This window comes from Mastomys coucha, unplaced genomic scaffold (assembly GCF_008632895.1).
Source record: "Mastomys coucha isolate ucsf_1 unplaced genomic scaffold, UCSF_Mcou_1 pScaffold20, whole genome shotgun sequence".
NCBI lineage: Eukaryota > Metazoa > Chordata > Mammalia > Rodentia > Muridae > Mastomys > Mastomys coucha.
Window position 1 is genome coordinate 80,568,632 of NW_022196903.1, and position 20,719 is coordinate 80,589,350.

Consider the following 20,719-nt stretch of genomic DNA (forward strand, 5'->3'; position numbering starts at 1 on the left):
AGAGAGAGAGAGAGAGAGAGAATCTGTGTGTGTTCATGCATACAGGTGCCCATGGAAACCAGGAGCAAGTGTTGTATTTCTTGGAGCTTGTAGGCTTAGATTTTTCAGAACCTAGTTTATTTAGGGTTCTTAAACACTTCAACCTACCTTCTAGCCCACTTTCCTTCTAGTTCACTTCTTCTAGAAGTAGTGGAAAAAGAAGGTTAATTGGGAAAAGGAAGTTGTGGACCTGTTTTGAAGTAGTTTTTTGGGGCGAGTCCACTCTTCGTTGTCAGGATACCAGCAGTCCAGTTCAATAGCAAACACCAAACACGAATTGGTAGCAGCAGCAAGATCCAGCAGAAACAGCAAGGCTCTGCCTAGTCAGCATGATTCAGTGGAAACAGTGGAAGTGGCCAGAATCAGTCAGAACGCAGTGAGAAGTTCTTTGGTGCATCTCTCTAGGAAATGAAGACCAGAGAAGACTTGTTTCTTCCGGGCACATCAGGACCAGCAAAGACCATCGAATGTTACATCGAATAACAATGCAAGAGCCTGTTTGTGGGGTTCAATTTATATTCTTTCTAAACATTGAGTGCCCTCTCAAGTGTCTGTTTTCAGCAAGACATCCCATGCCCTATCACAAGACAGCTTCCAGAAAAACATCATGTGATACAACTGAATTGTTAAAGAAACCAGAAATTTCCACTTTAGGAGCTGGAGCTACAGGCATAGTGAGCCACCTTATTTGGGAGCTGGGAACTGAACTCTGGTCCTTCAGAAGGGCAGCACGCATTCTAAACACCTGAGCTGTCTCTCTCCAGCCTGGTGTGTCTTTTGAGACAGGGACTTGGCTGGCCTGGAACTTTTTTTGCTATCAAGGATGAACTTAAACTCCTGATGCTCTTCAGCCTGGGTTCAGATTTTAGTTTTTTCTTCTCACAGGCCGTTTCTCCTTTCCTGTTTGCCAACATCTTTCCCATCCACTGGGTAAGATTTACTATAAAACTCCATCAAACTTCAAACATATGGATCCTAGCACCTCTATTTTCATTTTACACAATACTTTCATTGCTATTTATTTGTAGTTACGTAAAAGGGCAAGGAAAAACACCCTGACCTAGACTTGACTCAAAACTAGGGCAAAGAAACAGAATCCCACCAATCCCTGAGCTTCAAGATAAGGCCACAAATGACATCCCCAGGCTGATAGTCCTGGGTTTTATAAGAAACAGGCTGTGCAAGCCATGGGGAGCAAGCCAGTAAGCAGCATCACTCCATGGCCTCTGCACCAGCTCCTAACTCCAGGCCCCTGCCCTGTTTGAGTTCCTGTCCTGACTTCTTTCAGTGATGGACTACAGTGTGGAAGTATAAGCCAAATAAACCCTTTTCTTGCCAACTTGCTTTTTGGTCATGGTGTTTTGCTGCAGCAACAGAAACCCTAACTAAAGCAGAGACTCTCCCTCCTTAAATTTGTTCAGTGTTGCTGGTTAGGAGAAAAAAACCTTTCTTGTGCTCTCAGATGTTCAAATTAGGCTCAGATGGCCTCTTTCCTTCACACAGCATTTATTTTCTCCTCTGGGTTTATTTTTACAGGCCCAGAGAAGGCCGAGTTCTACATAGAGGAGGGGCAGCATCTCGACTGGCACATGGTTACAAAGAATTCTTTGTATGGGGGTTTAGTGATCTTGTTCAAGGCTGGGCTGGAGAACACTGGCCTTTAAAGTTTCCTTTCAGCTGGTGCTGAGCACCTACCAGGACAGCAGTAGAACGGAGGTGGCTAAGATAAAGAACAGCGGGTTGGTAGATACAGTTGCACAGATTACTGTAGCTGAAAGACTTCGGCTGCTACTGCTGTCTTTTCCTTCGTGCCACCAACAGGTTTGCTGCCAGCAATCAAGGGACGCAAGGCACCAGGACCGCACTTCGATTCTTGTGCAGTATCATTCAAGTCGTCTCCCAGTGGAGGGTGTTTAGACCATGGTGTCCTCTAACGAACATGCCTGTGTTAGCTCTACCAAGGTAATCTAGGGACCTGTTTAATGGCTTGGAATAATGAAGAGCTTTTAGATGAGAAATTCTTCCTTGTTTACTTTTTCTAGTCTCTATTTGAGGTAGGTGATGGAAACCTGAAAGGCCTTTGCTTCCTTGCACCTATAACCAGCTGAGGACAACTCTGCATGGCTTTTATCACTCTTTCCGGCCACCAGGGCAGCTTTGATTTGCCACGTATTGCTTGATCTGCCACGTATTGCTCGTGTCTATGACTAGGCAGGTGTTGGTTATTAAAAAAATAAAAAAATAAACCTCACTCCGCCGGGCAGTGGTGGCGAATACCTTTAATCCAAGTACTTGGCAGGCGGATTTCTGGGTTCGAAGCTAGCCTGGTCTACAGAGTGAGTTCCAGGACTGCCAGGGCTACACAGAGAAACCCTGTCTCAGTTTACAGTTTAGTGGGGAGAGGAAAACCAACTATAATACAGCCTATTATTGTATGAGACTGATCAAAGGATGAGATGTTAAAACCCCCTTGGGGAGACCTAAAGAGGTCACACTTAAAAGTGGCAAGGATGTGACGTGGGACTCTGCAAAGTAACCCATAGGCATGCAGCTTTGAATGCTGGAGCGGTAGGAAGGGCTTCTAGCTGAGACTACTCAACCAACAGTAAGCACATCAGCTTTCGTGGGTCCTATTCATTCTTTTCCTTTAGAGCTCTCAACAGCGGGCTGATAACCAGCTACTTTTGCTCCAAGGCATTATTTAAACCATCCGAAAGGAAACGCCCAGTTAACTTCTCGGAAACTCGTCTCCTCTTTTCTCAATGGAGAGTTCATTCATGGCACGAGAGATCGCGAGTACAACGTGCCCACAGCCTGAGCGCAGGCGCAGTGCTGGGACCACGGAATAGTGGTATCCTAGGCAAAGAACAGTGAGGAAGGCAAGGAGTGGGGCGCTGAGCACCTTGCCTACATAGCTCAGGTCGTCACCGGAATGGCTGCCCAAGGGCGGCCTGCAGGCTCGCGTACCTCTGCGCCACCAGCGCAGTTCCGGCCACCTCGGCTCTGCACACTGACACGTCTGTCCCAGGCTCTCCCTGCTGCCCTCCAGTTTTCCTCTCTGTCTCCCTCCTTCCCGTTCCACTCGAGAGACACAAACTGTTGTGTAAACATTCCCTTCCTCCCGCTCCAAGGCTCGACTCGCCCTCGGCGGGCGGCTCCAGGAACCTAAAGCGGATGCTGGTCGAGCCCCTGCCACGTCGCTACCCGCAGCTCTGCGTCTGCGCGCTGCCCGGGCGATGCCTGCGCGTGAGCGGCGCGGGCGCGGCCCAATGGGAGAGCCGCGGCGGCGCGCGTGGCCGGGGGGCGGGGCGGCAGTTGAGAGCCGAGCGGCGAGTCCGGCAGTCTTGTCTGAGCTGTCGCATCCCGGAGTCCATCTCCTCCTCGCCACCCCGGCCCGAGCTCATCCTCGCTTCCGAAGCTCTCGCGCGCCCGACAGCTCGGCGCTCGCCCGTGACCAGCATCATGTGCGGTAAGGGCAGCGATGGGGGTGTGTGGTGGCCGCAGGGCCCGCGCATTGAAGCCAGAGGTGGACAGCGCGTGTCAGCGGAGCGGCCTTGGGGCGGGGGTCCTGAAGAGAGAGGTGGCCTGTGGGGCGGGCGTCCCGAGGAGATTGAGGGTCCTGAGGGGAGCCGGAATCTGGAGGAGGTGGGTCTCTGGGGAGAAAGGCTGTCCATGGGGCAGGGACTCCCAAGATGGGGATTCCGGGGTCGAAGGGGCGGCCGGAGCTAGTGTGCTTGAGAAGAGGGGCCCGCAGAGGAGATTGTGGGGGTCTCAGGAGTCAGAGACTACTTAAAAGGGGCTGGAGGTTTGGGGTGGGGGTGGGCCGGGGGTATCAGAGCGCTCAAGGGGCACCATTGCATAGAGCTCAGAGGATAGATAAATGCCTGCGTTAGAAGAGGTGTGGGGCTCAAAGTATGAGGTGTGGAGGGATGCCTAGGGAAGGTCCACCAGGTGAATGAGGCGACCTATGAACATACTGTGTAGTGCTGGGGTAAAACTCATAAAGGCAGGTTGCCGAGTGAGTACTCTATCCCCTAGCCACACCCCCAGTCTTTCTCCCCCCCCCCCACCCCATCTCCTTTTTCTGTGTCTTTGTAACTGGGTTCCACATGGTAGCCCAGGTTGGCCTGTAATTCACAGTGCCCAGTCTCAGCCTCTCAAATGTTGTGATTAAAAGTATGAATGGCCACTCCTGGCTGGTAGCATTTCTTGAATTTACTTATCTTGCAGTCTTAAAAATACTTAATTCTAGTCACTTTATTTTAGGCAGGTCTATGAGAACTCAAGCCAACGCACCGACAGTGATATTACACATTCAGTTCCTGCCACTCTTTTAAGTCTCTCAACAGGAACCATTACTAAGTCAATAGCTTGATGAAGTGGGCTCAGAGCTGATCTTGTTGAGAGAAACAGGAGGAGTTCTGGCTAAAGAGCACACATCATGCATGTGCACCTGTTTAACATATGTCTTTACTACAGTCACTAAAAAATAGGCTCTTTTATTCCATATTTTAAGGCTTATTATTTAGCTTGTTGGTGGTGGTGCATACCTTTAATCCTAGCACTCAGGAGGCAGAGGCAGGTGGAGCTCAGGGATTTCGAGTCCAACCTGGTTCCAAGACAGCCGGGGCAGTTACACAGAGAAGCTCTGTCTCATCCCCCTGACTCCTGACCTAAAAGTGTTACTGAAAGGTCCCGTGAGAATTATATATGATACCACTAATAATACTGTAAAATGGGAATGAGCCATTAGTAGTCCTTAAAAAGTTATACTTCTACCTTTTCTTTAAAAATTGACAATGGAGGCTGGAGAGATGGCTCAGTGGTTAAGAGCACTGACTGCTCTTCCAAAGGTCCTGAGTTCAATTCCCAGCAACCACATGGTGGCTCAAAACCATCTACAGTGTGATCTGATGCCCTCTTCTGGTGTCTCTAAAGACAGCTATAGTGTACTCATACACATAAAATAAATAAATCTTTAAAAAACAACAAAAAAAAATTGACAATGACCATTAGACCAAAGAGCATTTTATTTATTTATTTATTTATTTATTTATTTATTTATTTTTGGTTTTTCGAGACAGAGTTTCTCTGTGTAGCCCTGGCTGTCCTGAAATCACTCTGTAGACCAGGCTGGCTTCGAACTCAGAAATCCGCCTGCCTCTGCCTCCCAAGTGCTGGGATTAAAGGCGTGCGCCACCACTGCCCGGCTTAAAGAGCATTTTAGAGATAGTGTCTCATATTCCTCAAGCTGGCCTAGATCACAGTTTTCCTTCAGCCTCATGAGTGCTGAGATTCTAGGCATGAGCCACCACGCCTGGTTCCCAAGATTGAACACATTTTAAAGAGAGGTATTGTAAGGCTTTAAGCTGTTTGAGAAACTTTCTTTGTAGTCCTTCACTTGTAAGAACTCAGCAAGAGGTAGGTTGTCTTCAGTGTATGTGTTTTCCTGTGTTTAATTGTTTTGCCTTCTGAAAATGAAGAGCAAGTTTAAGCTTAGAGATTCTAGATTCTAAACATCAAAATAGAAACACTTGTGTTGGAATTATTGGATTAGAGTGGACTTCATAATTAATTACTTACTATTAATTAATTAATTACTATTTAATAGATTGGTTTTACAAAACGTACATAAGTTAGTTTCAAGTTGTGAGTAATGAATTTTCAAGCTGGTTAGTGACTAGTTTGCTGTATTTGGGAGTTAGCTGTTTTCTCTTTTATTTTGAAACTGACTCTCACTAGCCTGGGTTAGCTTTGAACTCACTCTGTAGCTGGGAATAACCTTGAACTCCTGATCCTCCTCCCTTGAACCTTTCCAGGGCCGGGTTGGCAGGACTCTGCCACCACGCCCAGCTAGTTAAACTGTGTTGGAGTGGTGAGTTATGTTCCTAGTCAGTACCTGACATTCTGATTGCAGGCTATTTCCTCATCTTGTTCCAGGAAGAAAAGTATTTGAATACTATAAATCAAAAAAGAAAAAGAAAACGGATGTAGTTCATGAAGGCTCAGATAAGGAAGGAGGAACTGTCAGTGGCTACTGGTGCAAGACAGTCATTAAACTGAGCTTCACTGATTATGAAGAATAAGGAAATCAGTATGCCAGTACACAGTATTTGAGGCATTTTTGGTTTTTTTTGCTTGTTTGTTTTTGAGACAGGGTTTCAACTGTATAGGCCTGGCTGTCCTAGAATCCAGTAAAACTTTTTATATTAGTATTATATATTTCCCAAAGAATAAGGTGTCTATTTTCTTTTCTTTTTTTTTTTTTTTTTTTTTTTTTTTTTTTGTATTTTTGAGACAGGGTTTCTCTGTATAGCTCTGGCTGTCCTGGAACTCACTCTGTAGACCAGACTAGCCTCAAACTCAGAAATCCCCTTGCCTCTACCTCCCAAGTGGTGGGATTAAAGGTATGTGCCACCACCACCCAGCTTTCAATTTTTTTTTAATTAGTGATTCTTGCCTTTTTTAAACCTTTTTTTTTTTTTGAGACCCTTACTAGGGTTATTGAGGGATGCTGGGACTGGCTGCTAAGGTGACTCATAAAACCATACTGTTGCCGGGCAGTGGTGCCGCATGCCTTTAATCCCAGCACTTGGGAGGCAGAGGCAGGCAATTTCTGAGTTCGAGGCCAGCCTGGCCTACAGAGTGAGTTCAAGGATAGCCAGGGCTACACAGAGAAACCCTGCCTCCAAAAACCAAAAACAAAAACCCCCGTACTGTTTACGCTCTTTAGAAGTCACACTGGATTTGAAAAAGCTGTGAGGGAATTAACTGTCTAATACATGTTTCCTGGGGGAAGGGAGAGGTTAATAGGTGTCAGGGTGACTAGAAATGAGCAATAGAAGATGGGAAGGATTTTGTAATACTAATTTGTGACAGTCTCCTCCCAGAGACTCATTTAGCCAGACTAAAGGTTCTAGAAACCTAGTAACTTTGTTGGGCTCATTTTCTTTTAAAGATTTATTTATTTATTTTATGTGTATGATGAGTACACTATAGCTGTACAGATGGCCATGAGCCATCATGTGGCTGCTAGGAATTGAACTCAGGATGACCCCGCTCGCTCCAGCATAATACACTGTAGCTGTCTTCAGACACACCAGAAGAAGGCGTAAGATCTCATTACGGGTGGTTGTGAGCCACCATGTGGTTGCTGGGATCCGAACTCAGGACCTTCAGAAGAGCAGTCAGCTCTTACCCACTGAGCCATCTTGCCAGCCCGGGCTCATTGTTTAAAAAAGATACACTGTAGTTGTACAGATGGTTGTGAGCCTTCATGTGGTTGTTGGTGTGAGATTGCCAGAGGGACCCCCACACTCAAGTCCTGGGAGCGATGACCCCCACACACCACCAAGACACGGACTTGATGCAATCTGCAAGAGGCTTTTTATTCCAGCTAGCTGGAGCGAGACTCATATCCCTCGCAGGGGTAGAGGAGTCTGACCCCAAGCAAGGTCTTAGGCAGCTTTTTATTTCTGTGCAGTTGCTGGGGCAAAAGGGAAGACTGGGGTAAGAGGAAGGTACTGGGTAGTGGTTTCTGATTGGTGCTGGCTCTCTCTAGGGTTCAGGGGCAGGTTAGCCTCCTGGCAGTCATTTATTACCTTTTTTTTTTTTTTCTGCCAGGTCATCCTTGTCTCCTTGTTTCTAGGTTCTGGGAGTTGGTCTCCCACTGAGTTCAACTAATGGCAAAGTTCCCACAGTACAGTTTGAAAACTTAATCTTAAATTGGGAATTGAATTTTTAAGACCTCTGCTCGCTCTGGTTGTCCCTGCTTGCTCCAGCCCAAAGATTTATTTATTATACATAAGTACACTGTAGCTGTCTTCAGACGCACCTGAAGAGCACATCAGATCTCATTACGGGTGGTTGTGAACCACCATGTGATTGCTGGGATTTGAACTCAAGACCTTTGGAAGAGCAGTCGGTGCTCTTACCCACTGAGCCATCTCATAGCCCCTCACATGCTTTTCCAATGCTCTTACCTGCTGAGCTATCTTGCTAGCCAGGGCTCTTTTTTTTTTTTTTTTTTTTTTTTTTTTTTAGCTCTTAATTTGGAGACCTGTATCTTATTCTTTTTTAGCATTGAGCAAAATTTAGTGTTGTTTCCTGTGGCTTGGGAATTTGCAACTGTAATTTTCAGGTACCTAGAAAGTATTATGACATGGTTGATGGCACTCTTTGTCTTTTGGAGAGATGACTCAAGAGAGTTGCCTTCAAGGGGTTTTTCTCTGGTCAGAGGAAACAAAATGAATGCAGGTACAGTGGCTGCAGGTGCCGTCACAGCCCTATCTGAGGCAGTCTGAAATTCATCAGACACAGGAGAGTTTTGTCCTACTCTCTGTTAGACCTGGAATGTTCCAATGACAGGAGGATTCTTACCTTGAGATACAGAGATTAGTGACAAGGGAGGCAGGCCATGGGTGGTGTTGGTCACCTTCAGTGAATATAGGTAGAAGTAGATTTGAGAACTATTGGCTTTTCTTGGAGATAAAGCTTAAATACTTACGTGGTACCACAGAGGTCAGAAGAGGGCATTGGATCTGGAACTGAAGTTAAGGATGGTTGTGAACCACCATGTAGATGTTAGGAATAGAACCAAGGTCCTCTGCAAGAGTAACAAAAGCTCTTTACCTCTGAGCTATTACATGTAGAATATGGCTGCGTGATTATAATATTGAACATATTTACATAAAGGATTAGTGTATATAAGTCTTAAATGTACATTGTAGTTACAAAGAAACATCTCAGCAGAGATGTGGTCATATAAGTATGATATGTCTATTACACATTATGATGTGGCACAATAAGAAAGCTCAGACAAGCCGGGTGGTGGTGGCGCACGCCTTTAATCCCAGCACTTGGGAGGCAGAGGCAGGTGGATTTCTGAGTTCGAGGCCAGCCTGGTCTACAGAGTGAGTTCCAGGACAGCCAGGGCTATACAGAGAAACCCTGTCTCGAAAAAAACAAACAAACAAAAAAACAACAACAACAAGAAAGCTCAGACAGTTATCGAGAATGAATCAATAATTTGGGGTAGAAATCTGCTCATAACCACTCTTTAATACCGCAGCAATTACAAAAGGGTGACTTTTTAAGCTTTTATAGTTACTTTAAGCAGGACTGCATATTGGGAAGTTTAAAAAAGACAAAGACCTTAAATTACAGCTGAAGTAGTGACTTCTTTCTAGGAGGCAACCACGTGAATATGAATGTCTCTGTGAACTTGCCCTGCCTGCCTGAGTAGGTGTTTGCTTGTCATCTCTTCCTGGCCACTCTGAGATAGCAGATATCATAATCCTAACTGGTGGAGGATTCTTTTCTTTCTTTCTTTCTTTCTTTCTTTCTTTCTTTCTTTCTTTCTTTCTTTCTTTCTTTCTTTCTTTCTCTTCCTTCCTTCCTTCCTTCGTTCCTTCCTTCCTTCCTTCCTTCCTTTCTCTCTCTTTCCTTCTTTCTTCCCTCCCTCCCCCTCCCCTCCTTCCCTCCCTATATTCATCCATCTGTCCTTCCTTCCTTCCTTCCTTCCTTCCTTCCTTCCTGTTTTCTCTCTTCCCTTCTTTCTTCTGCTTTTCCTCCTTTCTCCCCCCCTCCTCCCCACAAGACTGGGTTTCTTTGTGTAGCCCTGGCAATCCTGGAATTTACTCTGTAGATCAAGCTGCCCTTGAACTCAAAGAGATACACCTGCCTCTGACTCCCAAATGTTGGGAATAAAGGCATATGCCACCACTGCCTGCTTAACTGGGGGCCTTTCTTGGGCCAATAGTTCCAAAGGACAACATGATAATAATGATTATTGGCTAGAGTAGTACTGCCTTTATTGAGTGAAAAGGTTTTTTTTCGAGACAGCGTTTCTCTGTGTAGCCCTGGCTGTCCTGGAACTCTCTGTGTAGACCAAGCTGTCCTTGAACTCAGAAATCTGCCTGTCGCTGACTCCCAAGTGCTGGGATTAAAGGCGTGCACCACTACCGCCTGGCTTGAGTGAAAAGTTTTTGAGTTGTACCTTAAGTATGGTAGTTCATTGAGTCAAAGATGCCAGTAATTGGAAGATGCACCTTCATCATGGAAACACAAGGGAAGAACTTCTGCGCAATCATACTTTAAATCAGTGTGTTATGTCAGTAGGGTCCATCAGCCCTAGAAACTGTTCTGGAGACACTTTCAGAAGGTTATGCATTGCTGTATCATCCAGGGTTATGGAATATCTGTATATATTAAGGGAATTTATTGGAATGACTTACAGTCTACAATCCCAACTAACCCAACAATGGGAAGTCATGAATGGGAAGACCAAGAATCTAGTGGTTGCTCAGTCCCACAAGGCTGGGTATTTCAGTTGGTCTTCTGTGTAAGTTTGAATCCTGAAGAAGTGGGTTCCAATAGATGTGCTGGCAAGTAAGTGCAAGCAGTCAAAGAAGAAAGCCTTCCTTCTTCCATTGTCCTTATGTAGGCCTCCAGCAGAAGGTGTGGCCCACATGAAAGATGTGTACCTTTACACATGCCTGAACCTAAGTTCTTTACTTGGAACTTGCTCTGTCCCTGGCAGGCATTGAACTCAGAGATCTGCTTGCCTCTGTCTCCTGGGATTAAAGGCGTGTACCACCTTGCCTGGGCCTATGCTTTTCATGGCCATTATGTCTCAAGATCTGGATCAAAAGTGTGTATCTTCTAGCCTGGAGATCTGGATCACAGGTGTGCCCTCCATTTCTGGATTGTGGTTCATTCCAGATAAAGTGAAGTTGACACTGGGAATAGCTACCACAAGTGGGTGATTTGATTTCTCTGCTTGAAACCTGGCATTACCTGCAAGGACCTCAAGAGAATGCACTTCCTCGATTGATTGTTCCCTCTAGCTCTAACCTTGGGACTTCTTACTTACCTTCCCAAATGCAAGGGATAGAAGATCAGATTAGTTACATTATGGGATCAACCAAACGCAACTCCAGAGAGGAGACATTGAGCAGGACATTGGCCCATGCTTGTCTTGGGGAAATGGTATGATGAGGGGAGAATACTCTGGATAAGAGTAACAACACTGTGATGTGAAAGGTGGGCCTTCATTCAATTTTAGAATAAACAAGGAAGCCGTAAAAGACTTTTTTATACTAGGGTAAATTTTAATGTGAACATCACATTATATGGTAATGGAGTATTGTAGGTGTGGTAGGATTTTGTAGAAGAATAGTCCTAATTAAAAAAAATAACCTTTATTTTATATGTATGGGGGTGGTTTACCTTCATGTGTGTCTGTGTGACCAGTATCCATGAAGGCAAAAAGAGGGCTTTGGCTCCTGTAGGACTGGAGTGACAGGCACTGCCATGGGTGTCCTGGGATGGCATAATGAAGCTCTGTCTTAAAGGGGCCAGTGAGGTGGCCCAAGCAAAAGTACCTATTCCCAAGAGTACTCCATTGACTCCACATAGTCACTGGGGCTGTGCACACCTGCGCTCATATGACTTCTCAAACGAAAAGTGACAACACTTCCAGTAATTTCAGTACTGGGTGTTTGAGATGCCAAAGAGAGTTTCAGCCCCCCCCCCCACCCCCTTCATTGCAACACTTCTCAAGTACAAACCATGCCTTTCATTGGATGACTGGATAAGGAAAGTGTGTGTTTGTACAATGGAATACAACTCAGTCTAAAATAGTAACGTCCTATTATTTGTAGAAATATAGGTAAAGAACTTCAGGACAGTGTTGAATGAAATCACCCAGACTCAGAATGGAACTTTCTAACTTATGTTTGAATATCAGTATCACCCTTTTAGAAGTATGGAATAGGGAAGGGGGCAGGGGAAGTGGGATGCAGAAGGTGCTAAGACCTACCAGGAGCCATACCCTAAAGGCAACTGACTCTTCCCTCAGCAGCCACCAGTTGTCCACATCTCTTCACTTAGGAGTGAGGATTTCCTTTCCATGTTAGAACAGGCAACCACAGTTATTGTGAGTTCATGAGTGCAGAGGTCCTGTGTAGTGGCAATTCTGAAATTTTGTTGTTTTCTTAAAATACAGAACTATTAGAATGTGTTTCCATTTTAATTCCAGGTGTGGGGATATGGGGCTGCTTCCAACTGGCTGCAGCAGCTAACCACGATTTGCCTCAAGCTCTAGCCGAGGCATGGTTTTGTCAGCTGCAGATAGTTCTGTGACTGTGTGACATTTGGAATTCTGGGAACTTTTCAGAGGGTGTATAGAGGCGGCAGTGGTAGTTGTTGGCGATTAGGGAGGTTGGTTGTGGTAGCAATGGTTCAAAGAAGAAACAAAAGGAAAGAAATTAGATTCAGGGATTTTCCTAATTCCTCTCTCCCCTCTTCCTTGTTTTTTTCCTATCTAGTGTTAGGGGATGAAACCAGGGGGATAAAGGGTGGGGAAAAGAAGAAGAAAAAAGTAGCTGTTTTGCTCTGGTCTTCCCCTACCTCTGGCTTCTACAGTCTGTGCTCTTCCACAATGGTACCTGAACCTGATTCAAGTTATGTTGAGGCAGATTTAGGTCAGATTTTTTTTTTATTATTAAATTATCATATTGGGTTGTAGTTGAATGATAGAGCACTTGACTCAAATGTGGTCTTCAGGTCTGAAAAAAAAATAGTGAGTTTTTGTTTTGTTTTTAACACAAAATTTATCACTAAACACTATTTATAGTAGAAGTGTTCAGTTAGTTTAGTTCTATAGTTGTAGGAACTATTTTGTGGCTTAAAATACTAGAAAATGTATATGTTTAGTATAGTAGTATATAGGATATAACCCACAAATTTGCTTTTTAAAAAATAAATTTTACTTGACAAAATGGCAGTTAAGGAAATAGTTAGCTTTACAAATTTTGTTGAAACAACTAAATACTTATTTTAGCATATTTTTGTTAATCTTTTATGTTTATAAAACTTTCCCTTTGAAAAAGTTACATGGACTGTAAATAATTTATTTTTTAAAAATGAAATCTAGCTTATTATTTTTGCATAGCCTAAACATAATTATGTGAGGTTTGATTCATCAGAGTTACCCATTAAATTTTTTGCAGGTATATTTGCTTATTTAAATTACCATGTTCCTCGAACAAGAAGAGAAATCTTGGAGACACTCATCAAAGGCCTTCAGCGACTGGAGTACAGAGGATACGACTCTGCTGGTATTTCCTTTAAAGTACATTATGGGGTTTGGATCAATTCTTGAATCTAAATAGTACTTTTATTAATTTTAGGAGACTTAATTTGTGTTTGCTTTGATTTGTAAATGCAAGTCTTAAGAATTTTTAACTTGTCATATCTAACGGGCTTGTGAATATCATTTCAGCAGTATGATCATTTATGTAGATGTTGCTTCTCAGTGATTTCCTTTAGGAAGAGTGTTACTCTAGGGCTTGGGGAGGTGTTTAGTTTTTAGTGTACATGAAGCCTTGGGTCCGTCCCTAGCAGCATGTAAGCTGGGTTTCGCGGCTCAGGTCTGTGACCTCAGCATTGAGGAGGTAGAGGCAGGAAGGTAAGTTCAAAGTCATTCTTAGACATATTAAGTTTGAGGCCAGCTTGGGCTATAGGTCTTTATCTCAAAAAACAAAACAAATGTTAACTGTAAACCATAGTTATGGGACATTTTTGTGGGAACAACTTGTAGAATATTGTACTGTAAAATTCTTTCTTCTTACTTTGTGAAAGGTCTGTTTTTAATTGTGTGTCTGCAACCATGACTGCAGGTGCTGGAGGTACATGTGGTTGTGAGCTGCTTGACATGGTTCCTGCACGCATAGCTCTTAACCTCTCAGCTATCTCTCCAGCCCAGCCCTATAAACTCATTTTTCTTTTTGTGCTGGAGATTTGCAGTCTGTTTGACTCTGGCTCCCTGTGTTGGGGTCCACCAGAAGTTCACTTTCAGTAGTTCCCTAGTGACTCATGAGCCTCAGCAAAGAGTTACATGCATCGCTCTGTGATTCATTTCAGCACAAGAATCAAGAGCAAAATCAGGACTGGGAATGGGTGTGGGTTGGAGTCTGCAGGAAAGCAGGCACCAACTTCCAAGAAGCCTGCTTTATCAGGATATACTTCATGTCCCTAGCAGCAGGTTGTGATAGTTCATAGGAATGTCTACAAGGTAAACTCCTGATGACTCAGAGCCAGACACATAGCAGCAGTTCATCCCAGAGGGACACACTCTTTTCATGAACAATGTAGGCAAAGGAGCCTTTCAGGTGGTAAGAATCCCCCTGAAATCTAAGATCCCAGAAGGACATCCTGTTGGTTTCTCATTCCTGTATTGGTAGGTATGGAATGGAAGCCAAAGTTGCACATGTAAGGGGGTGCTGGGCAATCCCCAGTCCTGTTTCTTTGGTGTTTCAATTCTCCATTTTAGCTCTTCATGCTTCCATGAGAAGCATGGCAGCTTCTCTGGGTGTGATGAGGTTTGCTGTCAGCCTTGGAGGTTTCTTTTGTCTATTGCTTAAATAGGGATGTTCTTTAAGGTTCTTTCATTTTTTATTATTTATTTGAGATTAGATCTTGTTCTATAGCTCGGGCAGATGTTTCCTTCCAAGGGCTGAGATTACAGGCACGATCCCCACTGAAGTTGTTTGCTTAGCTCACTTGTCTTTGTATTTTCATAGTGAGATGACTTCATCACTTCTACATTGTGATTTACAGTCCATGTATTTTGTTTGCTTAAAGTTTTGAGACAGTCTTTGTAGGCCATGCTGGCCTCCATCTTATCCTGCCTTAGGCGCTAGGCTTACAGGTGCTACCATACTTGACTTGCATATCTAATCCATGTGAACTTCCCAAGTAACAGACCTGTATTTCCACCTGCCTTCTAGAAATATCTTCCCGGGTAAACCTCATTGCGGTGCAATTTGTGGGTTCATAGCTGAACTGTGTGGACCTCACTGCAGACCTCATTCTGTTCTGTGTTCCATCCATCAGCAATCATGCCACACTTACTTGAACGCAGGAGGGAATCTCAGATGCTGCTTTCACACATCCCATTGAGCCCTTCTGTTCCTCTCACTTGTCTCTGGCCTTCTACAGTTTTCCTTTGTTTAGCTGTAATTTCCTCTTTCTCCTTGCCAACCCATCCTCCCCTCTCTGCCATTTTCAGAGCATTTGTTGACTGTTCTTGCCATGTTACTTTTGTTTGAAATGGCCTTCATGGTCTAAGTAAGTTTTTCAAATTCTTAATAAAGTCTCAGAAGATGTCTTCCTGACTGTGCCTGCTTTCCTTCTGAGGTGAGCACCTCACTTTTGCAGTCTCCACTGTGCCTATGGCACTTTATCTCAGCTTATAATATATATAGCAGTTGCTTGCCCAAGTAATAATTTTGATTGCCATTATTCTTTCTCTGTCTGTTTTCTCAAAAGACTGTTAGACAGGGATTGAGTGCTCCGAACCTCTTTCCTGGCCTTCATACTCATACCCTCTTTTCTGATGCTAGAGTTAAACACAAGACCCTGTGCACGCTAAATAAGCTCTTTACCACTCAGCTATGCTCCCAGCCTTATTTTTATTTTTTGTTTTAAACAGCTGTCACTTAACACTTAATAGGTTTTCAGAAAATCCACTTGGTAAATGAGTTAATTAGATGAACGTATAATTTACCTAAATTATTATTATTTTTTCCTCATATTGTTATTGTTAGCCAGTTTCTAAGTCTTGCTTTTCTCCCTGCCTCTTGCTGATTTAGGTGTGGGCCTTGATGGAGGCAATGACAAAGACTGGGAAGCCAATGCCTGCAAAATCCAGCTCATTAAGAAGAAAGGGAAAGTTAAGGCACTGGATGAAGAAGTTCACAGTAATGTACTTAGTTTGATTTTTCCCATTCTTCCCCTTTTTAAGACATAGTTGAGGAAGACTCAAAGGTTGAAGAGAAGGAAGAAAAATAATTTTCTTACTGCTTGGTTTTAAATTGTTCCTGAGCTTCAAAAAACGATCATAGCAATTAGAAAAGAAATTAGGTTCAGTAGGTTTGGAGCAAGCTCACACTTCACAGTGCAGAAGCTTCAGAAACATCATCCCAAGGATTGCAAGGTAGCCTGCTCATATGTCTCCACTTGGCATGGCTTTGACTTTGCTTGATAATGACCCCAAATGCAAGATGCTGATGCTAGTGCTGGTTTGCTGACCTGCCAGAGAAGCCAGGAGGCGCTTCTTGTGAAGAGAGAGGGTGAACATCCTTACTTAAACAGGAAAGAGAAATTAAATGCTCACTTTGCTGAGAGGTAAGGCAAAGGTGGACCCTCCATTTAAAATTGAGAAGAAAAACCTGACTGGTGCTAGTTCTGCTGTCAGATCTCCAGCTGAGAAGCTGTGGCTATAGGTCACAGTGTGTCATTTATTCAAGTGGAAACATGGTGACACTCTAGGAGAACATGCAATGTGCAGGGCTCAGTGCCATTGGAGTTTCAGGTATCCATTGAGCATCTTGAAACCTTGTGGCTAAGGGGAGGGCTGGTATAGTCTTCTTTAATATAATTTACATCTACAGAATTATCAAGTATTGGAATCTTAAACTTTATCTCCTACAGAACAACAAGATATGGACTTGGATATAGAATTTGATGTGCATCTTGGAATAGCTCATACCCGTTGGGCGACACATGGAGAACCCAGTCCTGTCAATAGTCACCCCCAGCGCTCTGATAAAAATAATGGTATGAGTAGATTGTGTGTGCGTTGAACTGATTTTAGTGGGCAGTAACGGGAGGGGAATCCAGGTGCTTATGTTGTTACTTTAATTTGTTGTTCATCTGAAAATTTCAAAACATATCCAGACAGTGTACAAAACTTAATCCCATCTCTAGGTTCTTTTGGAATTCCAATAATAAAAATTGGTAACTCTTCAATAAGTCAATCTTTTTATCTCTTTCTCTTACAATTTAATGTGTTATTGGTAAGTTTTCTATTTCATCTACACCTGTTATGTTATTTAATATTTCCTCATATCTTCATTTTTGATCTTCATTTTCATCTTTGACTATTTAAAGCAGTCTTACTCGATAGGCCTCACTGGCCTTTGCCTTGTCCTGATCTTTCTTTCCCTGTCTCCCAAGCACTGAGATTATAGGTGTGTTCTATTATGCCCTGCTAAACAGACATGTTAATTTTTACTTCCCAGGCTCATCTATAAGGAGAAGTTCCTGTCAATTTTTTGCTCCCCTTGAGGAATAGCTTGTATTGGAAAGGCAGGGTGAATGCTTGAATTTTTTTCCCTTAGTTATCATTTTTCAGACATTAAGTGATTCTAATGTTATCCTGAGCAATGTGTTTTTTTTCATTATTATAAACTCATGATAGTTATGAGTGTTTTTAAAGTTGAATTTTGAGTTACTATACAAAGAGTGGGTTTCTTTGAGACATTCATCTGTCATTACACATCCTTAGTGAGTGTCTGCTCCCGCCCTGGCTGCAATCCATCCTTTACCCCTCTTGTTTGCCTACTCCTTCCCTCCAAATAGTTCTTGAGGCTGACACAGCGTCATTGCGCTCCTGAAGCTCCTGAGTCGCTCGCTTGTGGTCGCTAACTTGGTTTATTTCTGTGTCTGAGGCAGTCCTTTGCATTGCTGCAGCTGTGCCCCTGTTCTGCTGCTGGGCACTTATTCCAGTTACTTCCTGTTTCTTTTTGAAGTGATCCCAGTAGGCTTAGTGATCTTGATTATTTTTCTTTTGAGACCCAAACGTGAGATCTTTAGGTATATTGAGAACATTTTGAATAAAGTAAGAGAAACTTAGATTTACCTTAGGTATTGTGACACAGAAGGCTGGGGTAGAAAGAGGGCTTGAATTTAGGAGTTCAGGCCCACAGGGCAACAAAACCATTGTAGTTAGTAATAGTTATTCTTTGCTGTTGTGGCAGGGTCTCACTGTGTAGCCTTGGCTGGCCTGGAACTTACTGTGTAAACCAGGTTGGCCTTGAACTCATAGAAATCCTACTGCCTCCACCTTCTGAGTGCTGTTAAAGGATGTGTCACCATACCCAGTCATAATTATTCTTTTGATATATGAATTTAAAGCTACAGTGTATACTGTGTATACTGTCATGGCTACATACAATATTGTGAACTCTTGGTTATCTATTTTTAACATTTTTTAGTCATCAGTCATCATTTAATAAAAATAGATGAAATTGATCTCTCAGGATTATATTTATTTGCTCTTGGAATGCTACTTTGACATTTTCATGTGACATTCCAAGAGTGATCTAGATCTTTCCCAAATCAATTTATAGAACCTGGTAAATATGTAGGTATTAGCTCCTAAGCTTTATTTAGTGTCACTGAGATTGTTGTAGTTGGAAAGGACTTATGTTTAAATTCAACCAAAGAAGAAATAGAGATCCAAGTGTCTAAATAGAGTAGTGTTCTGCAAGTGAGGAAATAGGCGCAGGAGACTTGCTCCTTTCATCCCCTAATGTTAGGGTAGAAGTTTAGTGTAGCAGAAATGAGAACCGGGGTATTTCCTCATGTCCATGCCCACTAATGCTGTGTGCATTAGCACTAGGTGGTGTGTGCCTGTAATCACAGCACTTGGGTGACAGAGGTGACAGGATTACCACTAGTTCCAAAGCTAGCCTGGGCTACGAAGTAAAACCTTGTTTCAAGAAAATGGAAGAGCAAGGCTGGGAGGTAGTTCAATGGCAGAGTGCTTGCCTCTCATGGAGGGGTCCTGGGTTTAAACCCCAGGGCAACCACTAAAACAACAACCAGAGGGGAAACACAACTGCAAGCCTATGCATCATGATAGCTACTCATAGCATTTATCAGACTCTAATATTCGGTCAATGCTTTTATCTCCTCTAGAATTCATTGTTATTCATAATGGAATCATCACCAACTACAAAGACTTGAAAAAGTTTCTGGTAAGTGAGGCGACCCTGGAAGATACCGTCTACTGAGCATCTGGGGTAGTTTGTTGGGTTGTGCAGCATTATGTAGACATGTTGAAGTAATTCCCATAATAATCTCCAGGGTGTGGTGTTTTATTGTATTTCTCTGTTGACAGTGGGGAACAGTATTGATTTCCTTTTTTTCTTAAATAATTTATTTTATTTTTATTTTATGTGCATTGGTGTCCTGTCTGAATGTAAATCTGTGAATGTCAGATCCTGGAGGCCTGCCTGCATGCATGTCTGTGTGAGGGTGTCAGATCCTGAAGTCCTGCCTGCATGCATGCATGTCTGTGTGAGGGTGTCAGATCCTGAAGTCCTGCCTGTATGCATGTCTGTGTGAGGGTGTCAGATCCTGAAGTCCTGCTTGCATGCATGTCTGTGTGAGGGTGTCAGATCCTGGAGGCCTGCCTGCATGCATGTCTGTGTGAGGGTGTCAGATCCTGAAGTCCTGCTTGCATGCATGTCTGTGTGAGGGTGTCAGATCTTGGAGTTACAGACTGTTGTAAGCACTGGGAACCAAACCCCAGTCCTCTGGAAGAACAGTCAGTGCTCCCAAGTGCTGAGCCATCTCTCAGCCCCAAAATATATGGCATTTTGAGGACAAGCTATAGTCTATGCTGTGACAGGACCATCTCAGTGTCGTCTGTTGAGTTTCTGCAGTGATGCGAACTATCTGTATCTAGCATTGTGGGAGCTGTGTGTATAGGACTGCTAAGCTCCTCTGACAGAGAAACTGGATTTTAAGTTTCAGTTTAAATAACCATGCATATACCTAATGACTCTTCATCGGACAGTTGAGGATCACCAAATAATTGTTGCTCATGAAATTAGTATTTTGAATATTATATATTCTACTACATTTTAATTACAATTTAATTCATATGAGGCTAATATAAGTTAAGCCTTTTGAGTTGTATTCAATAATGTTATTTTGAATTTTCTATAATCAGATTTTAATTTTGATTAGAATTATTTTATTAACTACTAATTGATTCATATTTATTAAATTTACCATTATAAATTAATTTTTAGATAATTTTAATTTAAATTTTAAGTAGAATAGATTCAGTATGACACCCAAAAAAGTTAGTAATTAGTAAGATCTTTGGGGTTGGTGAGGTGACTCAGTGGGTATGGTGTTTGACAACATTGAGTTTATTCCCTGAAACCCACATAAAGGTGGAAGGCTAAAACTGATTCCTTACAGCCATCTTCTAACCCTCATGCACACACTGTGACACACTTAGCCTGTACTCACAGACCATACATGCACATGCATATATACATATATATATATATATATATATGCACACTATTAGAAATTCATTTTGTTTTTGAGAAAAAGAATCCTAGAAAATATTTGCATGGGGTGGAGAGCTGGCGCAGGCCTTGGAATGCCTACCGCTCTTCAGAACGCTTGACTCCCATCACCCACATGGTGATACAAACTGTCTGCACCTCTACTCTTCAGGGGATCTGATGCCCTCTTCTGAGATGAGGGCGCCAGTCATATTCATGTGCAGACATACATAAATACATAAAATAAATGAAAAATCTAATGTGTTTTTAAAGGTGAACAGCAAGGGACCATTAAGTTAAGAACTATTTGTACAGAGTATATACTTAAATGTGTCTGTCTTTCCCTTTTCTCTCCTTGCAGGAAAGCAAAGGCTATGACTTTGAGTCTGAAACAGACACAGAAACCATTGCAAAGCTTGTCAAGTACATGTATGACAACTGGGAGAGTCAAGACGTCAGTTTTACGACCTTGGTGGAGAGAGTTATCCAACAATTGGTATTAAACCACACTTTAAAGATTGTTA

The 20,719-nt window shown here is 43.0% G+C and overlaps 1 protein-coding gene across 1 annotated transcript in view; it reads left to right on the plus strand.

The window, feature by feature from the left end:
- The first annotated feature begins 3,148 nt into the window (after positions 1-3,148).
- Positions 3,149-20,719, plus strand: part of Gfpt1 (glutamine--fructose-6-phosphate transaminase 1) — a 50,723-nt gene continuing 33,152 nt past the window's right edge. The window contains exons 1-6 of the mRNA XM_031382460.1: positions 3,149-3,508; positions 13,053-13,160; positions 15,696-15,803; positions 16,537-16,662; positions 18,808-18,866; positions 20,557-20,691. Of these exons, the coding sequence (XP_031238320.1) occupies positions 3,214-3,508; positions 13,053-13,160; positions 15,696-15,803; positions 16,537-16,662; positions 18,808-18,866; positions 20,557-20,691 (831 nt within the window). The 5' untranslated portion in view covers positions 3,149-3,213. The remainder of the gene's footprint in view (positions 3,509-13,052; positions 13,161-15,695; positions 15,804-16,536; positions 16,663-18,807; positions 18,867-20,556; positions 20,692-20,719) is intronic.